At 41.7% G+C, this 19495-nt stretch overlaps 1 protein-coding gene and 1 pseudogene across 2 annotated transcripts; one reads left to right on the top strand and one right to left on the bottom strand.

The window, feature by feature from the left end:
* Positions 1–3705: 3705 nt before the first annotated feature.
* On the top strand, positions 3706–5238 carry LOC117770690 (annotated as a pseudogene).
* A 2989-nt stretch (positions 5239–8227) lies between these two features.
* LOC117770709 (gastrula zinc finger protein XlCGF57.1-like) lies at positions 8228–18512 on the bottom strand. 2 transcript variants are annotated; one of them, XM_034600366.1, is made up of 4 exons: positions 16810–18501; positions 12786–13177; positions 8938–9100; positions 8228–8819 (listed from the first exon to the last, which is right to left on the bottom strand). In XM_034600366.1, exons 1-4 carry the CDS (start codon positions 17093–17095, stop codon positions 8527–8529), a joined length of 1134 nt encoding a protein of 377 aa, XP_034456257.1. In that variant the 5' UTR covers positions 17096–18501; the 3' UTR covers positions 8228–8526. The 2 variants fall into 2 exon arrangements, with proteins under 2 accessions (XP_034456257.1, XP_034456256.1); XM_034600365.1 differs by lacking the exons at positions 8228–8819; positions 8938–9100 and having other exon boundaries at positions 11261–13177; positions 16810–18512.
* Positions 18513–19495: the final 983 nt, after the last annotated feature.

Here is a 19495-nt window from a genome sequence, read left to right on the forward strand (position 1 = left end):
GATTTGGTGCAAAGTTGCATTCTAACTTTATAATTTTCATCTTCATTTTTAAATTGGGCTTTTTATTGTTTCTTCCCATAAATAAAACAGCAACATCAACCATAGCAGTTATGGTAATATGTACAAAAAAATGTGAGGTTGTCCAATGTGAATGTATAACTGCACTTGGCTAATTTAACTAATCTGTAAAATTCGAGTTTTGCTCTGACTGACAACAAATATGAACTAATGATAACATCAATAACCAATTGATGTGTTTACAGCAATACTTTACTCATATTTTACTAGAGTGAGACAATGCCATTAATATGAAAAGTTTATTAGATTAATTGTTGATCACCATAAAATGAATCTTTGATAAAAAAAAATTAAAAAGAAACCACAGGAAACATTCATTGATTCCAGTTTGTTCAATGTCAGGATTTACGGCTTTTTGTAGATCAGATATCCATTGGTTTTCATTGATCAGTTAATTGCTTTTCACCTTGACTGATCAATAAAATAATTAATTGGTATTGAAAATAGTGGTCATATTCAGCCCTGGTCACGAGTCACAAGTCAACACCCTACGTTTTCTGACGTCTTCATATTATTTCACCTTTTACTTGCTAAGACTGTTAAAATAATTCCAAACAAATAATCACAAGGCTAAAATCAATCATATGTTCCAAATTCACACTCTCTCACCTTATTAGTTGGCTACACACAGGTTCATTTCATTAGTCGTCAGCCACACCACACAATTAAGATCAGTTTGTTCATTTGGAATCTGTTTATTTGCTTTAAACCTTATATTGTTTATATGACACTGTAAGGTGACTCTACTTCCACCTCAAGACTGGTCATTAGCAGGAGCTCCACATTCCATTACCATACACAGTAACTCTCCACTGTTTCCACAGAGGGGCGGTGTTTAATTTTTAAACATGCTGGTCATTAGAGATAAAAATTGGGGACGCAATTTGGGGCAGCTGTGGTACATGAGGTAGAGCGAGTTGTCCACTTACCACAAGGTCGGTGGTTTGATCTCAGTCTCCCTCATTTCGCCTGCTGAATACTGAACCCCCAAGTGCTCCTGACCCCTGTGCCTGCAGTGTATGCAAGATGTGTGATAGATTAAGTGCTGTAAATAGATGCACTGCACGATGGTGTGTGTGAACGGGTGAATGATAAAACTGTACTGTAAAGTATTATAAAAGTGCCATATAAATATTTACCATTTGGAAAATTGGCAGGTGGATGTTTTGTGCACACTGTTCAAGCAAAATGAATATGATATTTTCTATTTATAGATAAAGACAGTTTGAGAGCATTGTGTATATATATATATATATGTAAATACATTGTCATTTTTGTTTTGCCCAAACTCCCAAAACTATGCACTGCTCCTCTTTTGTGATGAGCAGCGAGTTGGTGATTAGGATTATGCACAACAGGGTTGCACGGTGTTCCAGTGTTTGTCACTGTTGCCTGGCAGCAAGAAGGTTCCCGCTTCGAATCTCTGGAACACTGGAAACCTGTACATGGTGCACCCCGCCTCTCGGCTGAAGTCAGCTGGGACTGGTTCTAGCAACTCTCAAAACCATAAAGGGTACAGAGGACGGAATGGAATATGCACCCTACTCACACAGGGGCTTCTCTAAAGTAGGGGACCCAAGTATCAGGACCTGCCATTGTCTTAGCACTTAACATTTCAATTTACGTTCTTCTGTAGTGGTGCAAAGTCACTTTGATAATTTCCACACTGACCCTTGAGGACAGTTTCCTCACTTTGTCTGATTGAGCCTTACACAACATTAACTGCAGGTTAGGTTGTGATGACCTCCCTCTTGTCCTCTGTGACGGAAATGTGAAACTTAGTGTATTGCACGGAACAGAACAGAAAATCAATATCACAATCCAACAAATTACACTGAATCAATGGAGTGAATCATTATGGGAATTGTATAGTGTGGGTGCGCATGTGTGTGTGTGTGTGTGTGTGTGTGTGTGTGTGTGTGTGTGTGTGTGTGTGTGTGTGTGTCGTAGATAAGTGACATTTCACAAGGTTTCATTCGCCTTTAATGAAAAGCATTTCATCCCTCGGGAGCTGTTTAGCTGACATGTTGGTGTATAGGAGATTGCTGTGTCGCTTTGAAATGACTGCACTTTTTTAACCATGAAAACAATAAACACAAAGTTTTAACTTCCTCAGTCTTTTGCACAACCTCTGTGATAAATTTACATTTTCAAATGTGTCTGTAAAAGTGTAGAATGAGACGCTTATTTCATTTTGTCGCTGGGTAATCACAGCCCAGGGAGCTGGACTGGAAACTAGCAGACGTGTGACATTTTACTTTTCAAACCTCTGACTGAAAAGGAAGCCCTGTCAGAGAGTTACAGTCCCTAAAGCAGCACTTCCTCTGGCCTAATTGGGCTGGACGGCTCGGCCAGATATTGAGGTGGCATTTTGCGGGAAGAATTCCCTCGGCTCCCAGATGATGAGCCCAGTGTGCCTTCGTTTATCAACGTCTACCTGCTTTCGCTGACTAGTTTGTTTTTGCCCTTCGCACAATATATCACCTGTCACATCTAATGGGACTCAGTACGGAGTACACAGGGCCCCGGCAGATCCCTTGGGTTCATCTTTGTTTCCGTCTCCACCACCGCTGCCTCGTTCGATAGCTGCAGCCCTGCACCTCCCTTCACCGGAGAACTCTCTCTGCGCTGCCAAGAAAACAGATCCGGGCTTTTTTGCAACCAGCTGCATAAAAGTCCCATTGAAGCACCTGTGTTATAATTAAATCTTAATAATAACAACAGACCTATGAAATAAAGTTCACACTCGCACTTGAATTGAAGATTTGGACTTTGTGTTCCCCAAATTTGCTCTATGGACCTTTACAGCAGTACAACACAGGATGGCATTAAACAATGTGACCTGGTGAGAGAGAGAACTTTAAACGAAATGGACAGTTAAAGTGGTGATATTGGTGTGAGTTGCAAATGAAAAACCTGGGTTTTTGTTTACCCAAAGAAATATAAAACATAAAAAATAGGCCTATAAAAGAAGTCAACAAAAGGTAACTATACTTAACGTAACAGCTGGAGACAGTGTTAACTAACACAATGAGACATGAGGCCACATACAGTATATAGGGTTGGGCCAAACCAAATAACTAACAAGGGGTAAACAAGATGGCCACCAACTGCAACTAAATACATACATCATTTACACCATGTTTTTAGCCTAAATGTCCACTGATAGTGTCCACTGATAGTGTCCTCTGAGGTGCGTTCACTGACACTTGAGCACACCATCGTGTGGTTACATCCGCTAGCATCACTACTTCCGGTAGTGGACATTTAGGCTTAAAACTTGGTGTAAATGACCTCATTTCGAATCAAATTTGATGGTTGAGGCTTGCGGACACTTGGATGACACCACACGAGTCGTATGGAGGCCCGTTATGTTTTTTTTCCTGATATAATTACGTCTGAAGAAGAGATCATCTTAGCTGCAACACTGTTTACCCCTAAGACTCCTAAAGTGCTTTGTGGACTCAAACACTTCACCCACTATCTCCATAGTGGTGAGTAGATAATGAGTGAATTAAAATTTTTGCTGTATGTGCTGAGTTACATTCCTTCCTTTTCCATTCGTATCTATATGTGGAGCCACCAGCTTTTGTGTGTCTATCGCTGTTCACATCCCTCAATGAAGAAATGTATGAGACTACGGAGCTGGCTTAAAAACCCAAAGTCCTGCTGTGGTTCTGGCCTCTTGGTGCAAAGCTTGATTTCAAAATCTGCACAAGCCACTTCAACATCGATAGCTGCACACCGACCAACGACAGATCCATGTACAACAAAGCAGATGGGGTCATTTTCCACCATCAAAGTATCGCCTGGGATTTGAGCAACTTGCCTCAGGAGCAGTGTCCAACTTTTCAGAAGTGGATTTGGTTCAATATGGAATCTCCGCCACACGCAGACTACAACCTGGGTTTGGACAACTTGTTCAACTTAACAATGAGCTGCAGACAAGGTGCTGACATTGTGGTGAGGAACGAGGTGACAATCAAGAAACCAGAGATGAAGGATGACTTTGTTCTGCCCAAGAAAGACAAACCGGTGTGTTGGACTGTCAGTAACGAAGACCCACATACCGGAACAGCTGAGAGAGAGAAATATTACCAGGAACTGTCCCAACACATGAAGGTCGACGTCTTTGGTGTTGCTCTTAGAAGGCATCAGTTAATATTTGAAGACTATTACCCAACCCTTGCTAGTTGTAAGTTCGACCTCTTGTTATGGAAGTTTTCTGGAAGCTGGTGAAAGGAGAACTCAGGCAGCAGCTGATGTCTTATGCAGAATGTTTTAATGTGGACTTGATGCATCAAGGAGACCAGAAGATGCAACAATATACAAACGCTAACTGACAAGTAACATGAGCAATTGTCACCACAAGTCTGAAGATGTCTCCCACAGCATCCACATATATCTCCCTCTACTTGCGTCACCCATTCTAACAGCACATCCATGAAAGGCTAGAATTGCTGTCACTCTCTCTGTTACATGTAGGTGTTCGCATCCTATTGGATAGTTAAGCATAAAGTATGCATAACTAAATCATATTGTGTCCTTTACGTCTTGTCACTGGTGAAATACGCAAAAGAGTTAAAGTTGGTGAGAGTTGAAGTTGGTGTCTCTCTGTCTGGAGCATCTGAGTTAGATATGAAAGTCCCTCAACGTAGACACTACAATGAACTGTTGGTTGGCTCCTTTATCTATAACCTGACCTTGGACACTGCTCGGAGAGAGAAGGGAGTAACTGTGGAATTTAGACAGGCACTATTCTCCTGTACAGATATAGTGTAATATACAATATACATAATATATAGTGGCATATAGAGTAATGTGTGAGGATGGTCACTCCACAAAGTCTGCTTCATATAGAATGTAAACGGGCCCCTTGTAGCAGCAACAGTCAAAGTAGTTTTGTGTCCACCAAGAGAATGACTCCTTACTCACGTTAATGATTTCCCTGACTCTAAAGCACTGGCAGAGTTACTGCAAAACCTGGACAAGGACGATGAAGCATACATGCGTTTCTTTGAGTGAAGAAAGTACTATGTAGTCAGTCTTTTGCCGACAAAAACTGAATTAATTCATCCCGTCTGCCTCGCCTGAGACCACATGTCAAGGGACCAAAATTACCACGTGGTAAATTACCTTAATGAGTGGTTCTTTTCATGAACTACAAAACCAGAAGGGCGCCAAGGATAGTGCCATATCTCCCCATGTAAACACAGTGTTTAGTTATCTAGACTGTCACTCACCATATAATTTGTGCTGCCACAGCTTCATAATGAAAGAAAACATATTTTTGATGCTTTGATTTTTCTGTTATGTCTTTTCTGCCAATATCTTCTATGAATTTTACGGGGGGAAGTTGAACCATCATGTGAAATTTGTTTCATTTTATAAATCTCAAATTATTTGAAAGATAATTTCTTTTTTTTATCTGGTATATTTTATATTATAACTGTACAAATTAGAAGGAGCTTTCAAGACCTGTGTGCAGTCATTTTACTTCATGTGTTTTTATTATCAGTCAATCAAATCTTATTTGTACAGCCCATATTCACAAACCACAATTAGTCTCATAGGGCTTAACAAGGTGGGACATCCTCTGTCCTTAACCATTAACAAGAGTAAGGAAATAACACCAGAAATCCCTATTAACGGGGGAAAAACATAGAAACCGCAGAGAGTCAAAAGTGAGGGATCCCTCTCCCAGGACAGACAGATATAGATATTGTGCATAACTCAAAGAAAAAGTCTGACAGAGATGAAGGGAGCAGCAATGGAAACTGTAATGAAAGAGGTATTGCAAATAATGTGAGTACGCAAATTGTATATCTACGCAATCTAGGTGTAAACATAATCCACCATCAGATGCCACCACAATCCATGATCCACCATCACGATCTGCGATGTCGCTGCAGCCGAGATCCTGGATCTCCTGGCACACGGATGCCAGGGAAGAAGTTAAGTCAGTAACATGAACTGATGCCACATATAGGTGTGATGAAGAGGGGGAGGAGGAAGGAGAAGCTGCATGTGTCCTGTGTCCCCTGACATTCTAGACCTATAGCAGCATAACAGAGCTGGTCCAAGACAAACCTGAACCAACTCTAACTAGAAGCTTTATCAAAAAGGAAGGCTTTAACCCTTTAACCTCAGACGTAGAGATGTTTGCCATTGGATTACTGTTATTTACCATCTATTCGCTTATTTAAAAAAAGTAACAGGTCAAACATCCGGCACACATTTTTGATACGCTACTGCCCCCTGCTGGGCCATATTATCTTCCTGCAATACTGGAGGGTGAGGACCACATTTCTTGACCCTATGGTTTTAAAGGCTTATTCCACCCAAATACAATTTTGTTTACTGTTTACTTCTTGTGAGGATGAAGTTTAATTCATCTGCTGTTGTTTATGTCGTCTATAGAAAAATGTCACTCACGGGTAAATTGCCTCATTTCATTTTGATTCATGTTCAGATGTAAATGATGATCGTGCGTTATCTCATGTTGTGGAATATACTACGGGCCACAATATTTAAGGTATATTCCACATATACTTCTTTGTCTAACTACTTATGTGGGATATTGAATTTGTAGTTTCTGTTAATTGATACAGTAAAAATGACTGATTTACAAGTATCAAGACTTCAAGCCATATCAATAAATCAATGAGGTAAAGTTTATGTCTTTTGAAATTCACTATGTAGTGATTGGCAGGTTAATATCTGTGAATAATTCTAAAGAACATTTTCCTTCACCTTATTGACAGTTTCTTCCAGTTGAAGCTCATCCTGCAGGTCAGCTCGCTCTGTGCTGGACTGGTCCACCAACACAGACGTCGTGCAGTAGAAGGGCCAGAGTCGTCTCCATCTGCTGAGGGGACTGAGGTCCTTCCAAGTGGGCAGGACACTGTTGAGGACTTTTTACGACACTGTGGAGACATCTGCAGTGTTGTACACCATGGTCTGCTGGGGGTGTGGAGGCACTGAGAGGGAAAGAGAAAGCTCGGTTCTGGACTGCCCTCTGGACCTCACTGTGGAAGTGGATGAAGCTGAAATCCATCATGGACAACACCTCACACCCCCTTCTATTGAAAATCGCTTAGAAACAATGTGAATGGTCAATGCCTAACTTGTTGACTCTGCTTCTGATGAGGGGCAGTGACCCGTAGCTCTTTGTATTGCATCCTGTTCTCAAATCCAAAATAAACCCAGCTGTAATGTTAAAATAAAGAGACATCTTTTATATTATGGGTCCCATTGACCACCGGAATTTAAACCGACAAAAAATGACCGAAAGTGTAACCCAAGTAACTTCAGCAAGGAACACAGTCAATAGTAGAAAAACACAAACAATGTAAATCGTATGTTAGGCAAAACTAGTCTAAGGCTATGTGTAGGTGTTGCAAGCTAATCTGTCTCATCAGCAGCAGCGTAACATAACCATGATGCAAATATTTTTCCCTCCCCTCCAATTAAAGTACGTACTCGTGCATGCACGCACAGGCAGCAGCTTGAAGAAGAGCACTCTGAAGTGGCAACAGTTACGGCTATGGTGAGATACAGCTATAGCTATTTGGAATCAAAAGCAGGCTCTGAGTGCAGTCAGTTGGTCTGTTAAACTCAGGGATAGATCTCTGCTGTAGGGCGCCGCGAGGTGCTGCACGTTGGGCCAATCTATGACTGGCCAACGTTGGCTCATCCATGGGGGCCCACGCCGGACCGTGGGTGGGCCCCCCAACACCCTTTGGGTCCAACGATTACGCCGTTGCTTATCAGCATAGGATCTGTATAACAATGTCTCCTCTTTGGAGGCTATGAGCTTCCATATTTCCTTTAGGAGCAAGCACACTGTAAATCTGTAAATCTAAGCATTGCTTTACCTGAACCCCATATAACAATCATGTGTCCCTACACTATTCATTCTTCATCATGACTATGTCAAAATGTTACAATCAGGATGAAATTAAATGATTTTCCCACATTTCCCCCATCCAGCCGATCTTCCATGTGCTCCCCTGGTTCATTCTGTAAAGACCATCCACCACAAGAATAGATTTTTCAAATGCCATAAAGCTTCTAAATGGTTAATCACTGTAACACTGCACCCCCGCCCCACCTTCCCCTTACCGTCATTAACACACATCACAACAACTCACTTTATATATTCATTTATTTGAATAAGATTTAAATCTGTCTCCCTCTGGCCATGGTGACCTGCGCTTGGCACCGGGTGTGTCCTTGTACCTCCAGGATTTTAATGGTAACCTGAAACAGTGAACCAATGATCCCATCTTTTGAAATATCAAACATATCAATGACGACTATATACTGCAGTATAACAGCAAAATATGTTCATTCAGTTTCATCGGGAGGTTTTTGCAATGCCACCATGATTCGTACCTCTGGTGGCATGACATCTGTGACAAAATCCAGAAGGTTCAACTCTCCGAATCAGGTTTTGTGTATCCTGAAGCATGTGCTGACATCTCTTGTGAAGCAAATGCTTGGAATGAACACCAATGATGGGGATAGCGCAGGTGGGCTGATATCAGCTCTAGGTGTCCGTGATGGGTGTGAGACCAATGAGGTTGTTTCACCTGGCGTTGGTGTTACATCACTTGTTCTCTTGCATCCAGTCACATGTAACACCATATCTTCTCTGCGCATGATTGTCTTAGCGCAGTTTGGACAGTGGTAATGACCAGTGCCTCTGCACGACATGTTGCATCGGCAAATGATGATGTCTGCAAAGAAAAAGGAACCTTACTGACTTTACACCTCAAAAACACAAAAATGTCATTCAGCATTACATTTTCATGTGAAATGATGTCATTTTTCAGCAAATGCCTCTCATCTACTCACCTTGGAGATGCACTGCATTATGTACGTGGGCGTTCAGGTGTCTCCGTATCGTGTCGCCTCGTGAGGTGATGAATTTCGGGCACAGAGGACAACCAAACTGTTCAAAACCGTGGTGGGATGTGCTCACTAACTGTCGTCCACTCCTGATTATAGACGGGTGCATCTGGAAAACAATTACATTTTCGGATTATTATGGGTCATTCTAGATTCACACTGAAGTTAACCAGTAACATATACATACGCTGGTTTGCCTGGCAGTATTTAAGCCAGGTCCTACTATGGTTAGTTGTGGTTTTATCAGGTTAGTCAACTGCATTCTACACTGCAAGCTCTGAATCTCTAGGTGTACCATCCGAGTCAACCCCTGCTGCCCAGCAAGCTAATCCAACGTGATTCAAACATTTTAACTCTAGATATAAGTGCTTACCATTACTTGTCCTGCAGCTATGGCATTAAAATGCTAACATTAGCTAACTGGTAGGAGTCACTTGGCATTTTCAAATTGTGACTATATCACACTGATGATTGTTCGATATATTAAAGTTTGATAAACATTGAATACAACCTTGGCAAAGCCAAAAAAGTTCATATAACTTCCTTAAAATGTTATAAAGCACGCACATGCACAATGCAACTGCTAAGGTACCTGTTGCGCATGCACCTATAGAGGTGGCTATTGCACATGCTCTTGCGGAGGCGCCAATTGCACATACTCATGTGGAGATCCACCATTATGGCTGCATCCAGGTCCCTCTCCATTAGTGTCCTCTTGAAAATGTCTTGAATTTCGATCTGTATTATGTATACCATTTATATTATTCTATATATCTGCCTCTCCTTGTGAAATTCCCCTATTTTATATTCATATATATATATATATGTTGGTGTCTGTCTGTCTGTATGCGGAGCGCATATCTCCCAAACTACACACCTGGCATGTCTATCATAAATTGCCCAGAAAAAGTGCAGTGCTGAGATTGGTGTTATTGAACAACAAGGATTTGTTCCGCAATTTGAATAAAATTTTAAATAAACAAGCGACAGTGTGCCAACATTCAACGTCCTCAGAAAAACTACAGCAGTGGTAAACAACTGTGGGTCAAAAACTCTGCCAGATCTTTGGATAATTTCATTATTTTCGGACTGAGACACAGACGGACTGACCTGTTACAGGTGCAGACAAACAAACAAGTGCAACACAAGGAAGCAACCTTTTCAACCACTTAATACATCATGTCCATGAAAATAAGGTGTCAATCTGCACACTGGGTTTGGTTCTGGGTGCGAGTAACCACCTTATATTCATGGACAACCAGCCCCAGTGGAGCACGTCCCAAAACCACACCGGTGTGACTCCAGGCGTCATTTACCGCTGCCATGCCATATATACGACAAGACTTAGAGATAGAAAGATATTACTAGACGGGGCAGGTTTCTCCTTCCAAAATAAAGGAATACTGTTATATAATACCTTCACCTTCCAAAAAGTGAAAAACACAGTGATATTAGTCATCCTTGAGCCCAAGTTAATGGTTGTGCCAGATGTAATGAAACCTCTTTGGGCATTCCTGACATATTGCATTCACAACATGAGGTCATGTGACCTTCCACCACCAAAATCTAATCAGGTCATCTTAGAGTCCAAGTGATTGTTTGCATCAAATGTGAAAGAATTCCCTCGAGGCGTTCCAGAGATATCGGGTTCAAAAGGCAAAAAAATGTACTTGTGAGGTTAGTGATCTTCAACTTTGACCACCAAAATCTGTTCAGATCATCCATGAGTCCAATGAAAGTTTGTACAAAGATTTGAGGAAATTCCATCAAGATATTCTCGAGATATTGCGTTTACAAGTATGGGACGAACGTAAGGTCGTATGAACAACCCAAAAACATAACGCCTCCGGCCACTGGCTGTCACCGGCGAGGAGGCGTAAAAGATTGCTGCCTCATGTAATGTCACTCAAAACGTGAGTTATGAGCCTGTGAAGAGAAAGTGGCACACACGTCATCTGTTGCTACCTTTGAACAAATAGGGGATTGGTTTTGCCTCTGTGTTTGTTGTGATACCAACCAATCAACACTCACTTGAAAACCCACTGGACACCAGACATGGAAAACTGCCAAAGAGAACAGTGAAGTTTAAAGCTACTGAAGTCGCTAGTTTGGGACAAGGACGTTTCTGTAAGGCTCATTTTTCATTTGCACACATTCCATTAAGCTTGATATAATAGTATGAAGTCATTATTCAGTCCCAATTGAACTCAGTCCCTCTAACAATTGGAGCAAGCAGAGTGACAAACAACACTTCTATTCAAAAAATGTTTTTAAAAAATTTAATTTTGGCAGTTATGTCACAATATATACATATATTCCACTGCTATTAAGTAACTAAGATTTCAGTAAATCCATTTCAAGCACTAAATAATTTATCAACATGTGTGAAGATGTATTTTCACAACGAACTTGAAGAATTTCTACAAAAGCATTTAACTGTTTCAACTTTAGGGCCAAATTATCTCTTTACACAATGCTCTAGCTCTAAGTTGAGCCTCTGTATGTTCAAACCTAAGATTGTCCTGAAAAAAAAATTAACACGTGGGTATCATGCTATATGTTTGTCAACTTAAGAAGCTTAAATTTAAGAAGACATGAATTATTACAGTACCTACCTCACAAACCAAACAATGCTACTTACAGGGAGTTTGTAATTGTTTGTGTCCAGACAGGACTGAGGTCCCATTGTCTATTTCTAACCAACTTCGCTGTCTTCAGTCTCAGGTTCAGAAGAGTCTTCAGTCGTGAAAACAGTAATGTCAATCAGGACCTGAATCCTTGGCTGGTTCAGGTCCTCCAGAGTCCCCTCTGTCCTCCCCAGCCTGACTCGGATGAAGCTGCGAGGACTCACCAATACACTGATGGGCTTTTAGCTGATAAATCCAGCTAAATCTTTCGTCGCAAATACTGCAACTGAGCGGTTTCTCTCCTGTGTGAAGTCTGACGTGTATCTGCAGACTGTCCTTTCGACTAAAACTTTGACCACACTCAGAGCAACTAAATGGTTTCTCTCCAGTATGAACTCTGAAATGTGCCTCTAGTTTGGCCTTATAACTAAATCTTTGTCCACAGTCAAGGCAAGTAAATGGTTGATCTCGTGAATGAATCCTTTCATGCATCTGCAGACGACTCTCATCATCAAATCTTTTACCGCACTCAGAGCAACTGAATGGTTGGTGTCGTGTATGAATCTTTTCATGTACCCGCAGGCAGCTCTTGTGATTAAATCTTTTGCCACACTCAGAGCAACTGAAGGGTTTCTCTCCTGTATGATTCCTCAAATGTGCCTGCAGACCGGCCTGATGGTGATAACTTTTACCACACTCAGAGCAGGTAAATGGTTTCTCCCCTGTATGAGTCCTCATGTGGGATCTCAGATATTCCTTTTGACCAAATCTTTTACCACACTCGGAGCAACTAAAGGGTTTCTCCCCTGTATGAATGGTCTCATGTGTTTGCAGTTGACGCTTCAGCCTGAAGCGTTTACCACACTCAGAGCAGCTAAACGGTTTCTCTCCTGTATGAACTGAAACATGTGTTAGCATATCTCCCTTTATCCTAAATCTTTTCCCACACACAGAGCAGCTAAAAGGTTTCTCTCCTGTATGAATTTTCACGTGTGACTTCAGATGTTCCTTGAGGGTGAATCTTTTATCACACTGGGAACAACTAAAAGGTTCCTCTCCAGTATGAGCTGTCATATGTGCCTTCAGATAGTACATACGGCTAAACCTTTTGCCACACTCTGAGCAGTTCAATGGTTTCTTGTCAGTTGTACATCTCATATCACTTACAGGCTTAGGTTCCCTGGTCTCTATCCCATCAACATCAGTGTTTATGGTCGTGTCCTCAGGACATGGTTGTAAATGTACATCAGGACCAGAGTTCCTGGCTGGTTCTGGTCCTCCACAGTCCTTTCTGTCCTCTTCAGTCTGACCCTGATAAAGCTGTGAGGACTGAGGTTTCTCTTCATCTCCTTCAGTTTTCACAGTGTCAGGAGTAAATGTGAACTTGATAATGTCAGTCTGCTCCAGTTCTTGAAGCTGCTCTCCCTCCTGACTGATCCACAGTTCATTCTGTTCCTCTTTGATGTGGGGGGGTTTTGAGTCCTCCTGGTCCACACTGGGGATCCAATCCTGATACTCAGAAGGAACCGCTTCCTCGTTCACCTTTAGTTGCTGGACGTCTGCAGGGGAGAGTAGAGTGGGATGACATTTATTAAGTTATTTGCACACGTGAAAAAAAAACACATTTGCAACTGCAAAACCACACTGGTAAGGGAACATTTCTACTTGGCAAGAGCACAGAACAGTATCTGTGAGCAGAAAGATATACCAGTGAGCATTTCTGCTCCATTTGCACAACTGCAGTTCTACGAGCCGAGACAAGCGTGAACTTGCACAGCCCTACGTGCTCGCAACTCCTCAACACCGCCCGATTGAACGTTTAGACTTTGGAGGTGAGGACAGTGTCGCTCCTCTCCTTCAGTTGGTCACTTTGTACACTCCAGTTCCGAGCCTACCTCTGATCATCCCCTTGCTCTTCATTTTTTTGCAGCAGTTGAAAACTTTGTGGATCATATATACCACTGCTGTCAATACAAAAAGCCTGTCTCCACCACCACCTGAATCGGTCTATGAAACTTTAATGAAAGTCAAATTCTATAAACCTAAAGACTCTCACCCTTTAATTTGAAAGCTGGTCCGGATGCCCCTGTACTGGAGCGACCCTGTGATCTAACAGCGTATTCAAAAAGCAGAAATACTTTAGTGTTTGCAAAGGAAGCAGCAAATCAACAGAACGAAAAAACAAAACACATCTCTGGCACGATTCCGGTTGTTTCGCACCAGTAATTACGTCATTGTTGTCGTTTAATTAAAGCATGCCACATTACCTCCAGTCAGTGGACAATACACACTAAAGATTTTAGAATATAGGACAAGATGGTGAATGTCCCTTGTACATAATATAGATATATTTAATTATATATAATAGATAGATTGATAGATTTCATGTCTGCTACAACTCTCACTCCTTTTAAATCAAATGTCTGTTGCTGCCTTTCAGTAAGTCACATCTTCTTCTTTTTAATTCATTCATTGTCTCTGTAACTTACAATTTATATATTTGATCTATTTATTTTATTTCCTATTCTCTGAACTTTAATAAGGATTTCTAATTGGACCTGAATGTCCATTTATACATATATGTTTAAACATTCATATATTATGGCCGACTCTATAAATTCTGATCAGATGAGGCAAAACAAACAGCTGTCACTCATGAAGTGTAACTCTCAAATGAGGTGAGAAGGAATTGAGATGGCTCACTCTTCATTTTTTTCAGTAAATACTTTAGTTATCTGATCGCAAATTTTTGTTTTTCCCCCGGAGCTGATGGTGGAAATCGCTAACGAGTGATGCATTTTACTTCTCTTCTTATTTCTGCTGAGAGTTGCACATGCGCAGTATCGTCATTGTTTTTGCAAACGGCAGAGGTTTGTGTTTTGCTATATCACCAGACTCCCTTTAAAATCGTGCACTTTTGAGAGTTGTTGAGTGAAGAGAAATTGTATCAAGTTTGTGGACCGCTGTCTCCAACAAATTTTGTATTAGTTGAGCCTTCTTGTAAATTCGGCAAACACTATACATAAAGTTATTTCTTTCTTTGTGTAAAAACGTTTGTGTGTTTGTCCCATTGTGTTGGCTCAGTAGTGTTGCTGCATTTTGTCTTTTTTTAAACATATTTCATCTTTGCAAACGGGGGTACGCTTCTCCTTTCTCTATTAATGCCTTTCTTCATCAACTCTTTGTGGTGTGAAAACATCAGATTTCCTCAGTCAGAGAAAGTTAAAGTGTGTCCTGCTCATATAGTTCAGTTATAAAATCCTGCACAGCGTCACTCCTGCAGCTGCTGACAGTGCAGGTGAAACATGTGACTGACTGACTGACTGACTGACTGACTCTCTCACACACACACACACACACACACACACACACACACACACACACACACACACACACACACACACACACACACACACACACACACACACACACACACACACACACACACACACACACACACACACACACACACACAATGTGGCGCTGAATAGAAGGGGAAAAAAGGAACAACTTCTTCCACAAATTCTGAGCAGGATTCAGCCCTGTAGTATTTATTTGCATATAGAGCAGCGCAGTTTTGTTTTCACATCATATTTCCCTATTATCTCCTCTGCCTCTACTCAAGCAATGCATGATGGTATATATTGATCTGTTCCACGCTATTTCATTCAGACAGAACTACATGGCATACTCATTATGTAGTGGACGTTAACCAGATGTGTCTGTCACAATAACACATTTTGTTGGATGATATATTGTCCCGGAAATTATTGCTATAAATTATATTATTTACATCATTTTGAGACCATTTTATACCACTGATAAAATGACAATATAACAATGCAAGTACAATCTTCCAAAGTGCAATAAACTTTGAATTTTGGAGAATATTCAGTGTGTTATTGGAAAAATGTGAAACTATCCTAAATAAATTAAACATAAAAACCACACACAACCAAAACATTAAACAAAAGGGACTCTCTGGCTCTGTTAACAAAAATGGTTTGAGTAAAATTTTAATATTTGGTACAAAGTATATTTTTACAGGTTGATGGGATGGTTATGCTTTAGATGAGTTCCACACAAACTGACAACGACATTTTAGTAGTTTATTTAATTGATGGTGCCGGATCATGAAAGATCTAAAGTCATACCTCCGATCTCTCTTCTTCAAAGAGCCAACACGTCTGAGTGCAACTACCCTCTTGCAGCCGGCACCTTCTTGGACATTAGGTTAAAAAACCTTGCCCTTTGTCACACTGGAAACGCGGCTTATCAGTGAGACGCAAACCCTGAGCTATTGTGATACACAGGCAACATCTAGCGATCCCTCTGTCACTGCATCAACTGCCTCGACGAGAACAGCTCTGTCAGTGTCGCAAGGATCTGCCACTGCAATGGAATGGTGCAGACATGTTAACAGATTATCTACACTGTCGGAGTGAGCTCAGCAGCATGACACTGCTCCTCTGTCCTTTTCTAATCACTCACACATAGAACTTATAACAAACCGCTGAATTCATACTTATGTTCATAGATAAACTTCTGCCCTGTTCAGGTCCTAATAACTTCTGAATACCATTGATGTTCATTTTTATTGTGTAAAGTGAGGACACACGGCAGGGTAATACAGCTCGGTACAAGGATAAGGACATTATGATTTGTGTCTGCCCTGATCCCCAAGCAGCAGTGGCAAACATTTTGTGGTGTTCTGGTATTTAGTTGAGTACATAGCCTGACTTTTATTATTGAAATACAGTCCTTATACCAGAAACCTCCCATTGCAACGCCGCTGCATACACACAGCAGAAACTCTGCCGATGTGAACAACAGAGATCGTTTCTTGTCGATTACTTGGTTTTCATAATCGTCGGAAGCCATAATCGTAATTGAAATTCAATTCATCGCCCTGCCCTACCAGACATTCTCCGGAGGGGCTGTGTTCGTGAACACAAATGTCCGAGTGATAGTCTGCGCACTTTCTAAAATTGCGGGAGATATATGTAATTATCTTTATAAATACCATCGTTTTGAAAGCAACAGACACACTTTTAAAAGGATGGACGTTATAAAAACTAGCGGTAGTGCACCAGACTAAATAAGTTTGGTGACGCCCATCTCTTAAACACGATCAGCCATCTCCAGCTCGGCACCGCTCGGGTTTTTCCGGCTCCAGGGAGCAGGGACTGACCTGCTCGGTGCAGCCTGACTTCGGGCTTCAACACGGCATCGAGCAGCCTCCTCTGGCGGCAGATCTCCCGCTCCGACCGCTGCACGATGTCCTCGTACTCCGCCACGGTTTCCTCGAACAGGCCGACGATCTCCTCCGCCGCCGCCTTCAGCCGCTCGAGGAGCAGCGGCCTCAGCAGCAGGACACGAGCCGCTTCCGGCCCTTTGTCCACCTGCAGCAGGAAGTCCTCGGCCGCGGCGCTGATCCGCTCATGTACTGACACCCGCATCAGCTGCACGGCGCACATCGTCCTGTTCCGTTCGCAGATCGAGTCCCCAGAGCAAACAAAGAGTCAGCTGGAGGTAAATACAGACCCCGACTTCCGCGTCAACGATAGTTTGCGTAGAGGCGAGCGAAGCACGGCGCGGAGCGAGCAGCGACCTCTGCTGGACTGGAGGTCAACGTTAGCTGCTTTCTAACGGTGGCTAAGCGATCAAACCTGTTTGACATGAATCTGGTCAGAATCTCATGTCACTGACCTTGTCCTGCAATTCCAAGGGGCAGCTTCTGATTGACACTTCCCCCGCCCCTTTCTGTGACTCTACCCCCATGAAGTCAAGTGATTTCAGTCACATGACATCCATGTTAGCAAAAGTCCTGTTGACTAGATTTTGCTCGAACAGGAAATAAACAGTCTGGAGCTGAGGTGTCCCACTTTATGTCCCAGATTACATGAATTCCCTCGTGGGTGTGTGGGTGTATGCGCTCGCTCATTTACAGCTGTTTGGGGGTTAAGACTTGGTTCTAGGGTTAGAATTCAGTTAGGTGAAGGGTTAGGGTTAGGCATTTAGTTTGGATGGTTAGGGTTAAGGTAAGGTGTACAAACGTGTGTGTGTGTGTGTGCTTGAGTGTTTTTCTGCCAGCGTGGACCTGTAGAGTGAAAGAAACATGGAGACAGAATGAGTCAAATTACGAGTCCAGTCTAAGTTCACACGTAAAAGTATTAGGACCTATGTCTATTGTTACGACTGTTGTTTTTATAGTTAGATTCAAATTGTACAGAGTACCAAGCAATACAGGGCAGAATAATAGTTTATATTCAATAATGGTGGTGCAGTGGTTTACACTCTCAGCTCGCAGTAAGAAGGTTTGAACCCGAAAGCCGACCAGCACCATCTGTCTGGAGATCTCCCTGTGTCTGCGAGTGTTTTCCACGGCTTCCTCCCAAAGACCATGAAGTAGGTGTGAGTGTGAATGGTTGCTGGCCCTGTGATGACCTCGCGACCTGTCCAGGTTGAACCCCACCTCTCTCCCAATGTCAGCGGGCAGTGGCTCCAGCTCCCCCCACCACTGTCAAAAGAGAATCAGCTCAGGCTGTTTATGTCTGTAGATGCTCTTCTCCTTTTGTTGCTTATGCTCCAGCTACTAATAGAACGGAGTGCAGCCTTTCAACAATATATTATGTACATAAAGATGTTGATCGATACAAGAATGAGAAAAGGAAATGGTAAAACATCCACACCTACTGTACAATCACTGTTAGTTCATTTTTGGATTAATAAAGGTTTTTAGGGGGAAATATTAGGATTTTGAGGTTTGATAGTTTTTCCCTCGTTGGGCCCAATACACTGTCTAAAGATAATGACTGCGTGATGATTTCTTATGTGTATTTTCTTTATTTGTTTTTGCTATCTCGACTGAATAGTTTTTAATTACAATAGTTTATTTTCAGAAAACTGTAATTTTGATTTTTTTTTTTCAGTCCTCCATAGCATTTTATGTTTTACAAACAGAAAAACTGTTTTACTATGTGTAACCTATTCTCAAAAAACAACTATGATGACACTCATATGTCCACAAACTCATATTTAAATTAAATATATTTATATTATTTCGGAGATCCGCACCAAATTGCACAAACTCATAAATATCAAGATCCATGAATTTTTCTCTAAGAAATAAATGAAAATGTTAAAGCGAGTCGTCTGAATGACTAACTTCTTCCTCAAAGACGGCCTGTTCTCTGTGCTAATACCTACAACTGACCTCTAGAGAGCGCAATAGTACAGGGAATGAAAACACGACTGTAGGGACCAAAACAACAGGACTGACAGGTATGAACTTAGACGAGTAACAGTCAGTGTTTGGTTAGTCCTCTGTCCAGGTTAGGGGTTAGGGTGAGTTGTTTTGGACTTAGCACATTTTCTTTAAAGTGTTGTCACTTGACTGCTTGTTACTCATCCTGTGGACACAGTTTTGTAATAACCCCAATGATTTCATCAAAGCCCTTTTCAGACAAGAACTCTGGGGAATGTCCGCAGAATTGGGTCCAGACTTTCCCACATGAACAATGCAGCAGCAGATTCTTTGCTCAGACACACATTTCTCCAGAGTGTTCAGGTGCAGCAGGGAGAGGCAGGATGTAACGTGTTAATTCTGTTATGGAGATCACATTTTTATTTACATCAATATCAACACCTGCGTCTGCTCTTGTCACCAAAAACCTCACATGACATCTTTGTCAGTGTCTTCTACCTGTATGGCAACTTTTTCATCCTGAGGTATTTTTACATCTGTTGCATGTTAGAAACATCAACACACCTACTCGCTCACGGTGAATCCTCCAGACGACCCCCTGCTGTGTTCTCACATCGGCTCATAGGGACATTTCTCCTGAGTTTTTACTAGGGGGCTGGCCAGAGAAACT

This window comes from Hippoglossus hippoglossus, chromosome 11 (genome assembly GCF_009819705.1).
Source record: "Hippoglossus hippoglossus isolate fHipHip1 chromosome 11, fHipHip1.pri, whole genome shotgun sequence".
NCBI classification, from domain to species: Eukaryota; Metazoa; Chordata; class Actinopteri; order Pleuronectiformes; family Pleuronectidae; genus Hippoglossus; species Hippoglossus hippoglossus.

What these genes read in the sequence shown, in the direction of transcription:
- LOC117770709 (XM_034600365.1), bottom strand. Translation starts at nt 17,095, where the DNA reads ATGTGCGCCGTGCAGCTGATGCGGGTGTCAGTACATGAGCGGATCAGC. An exon ending in AGTCAGGCTGCACCGAGCAG is followed by an intron (nt 13,178 to 16,809) that starts GTCAGTCCCTGC and finishes TCTCCCCTGCAG; the next exon opens with ACGTCCAGCAACTAAAGGTG.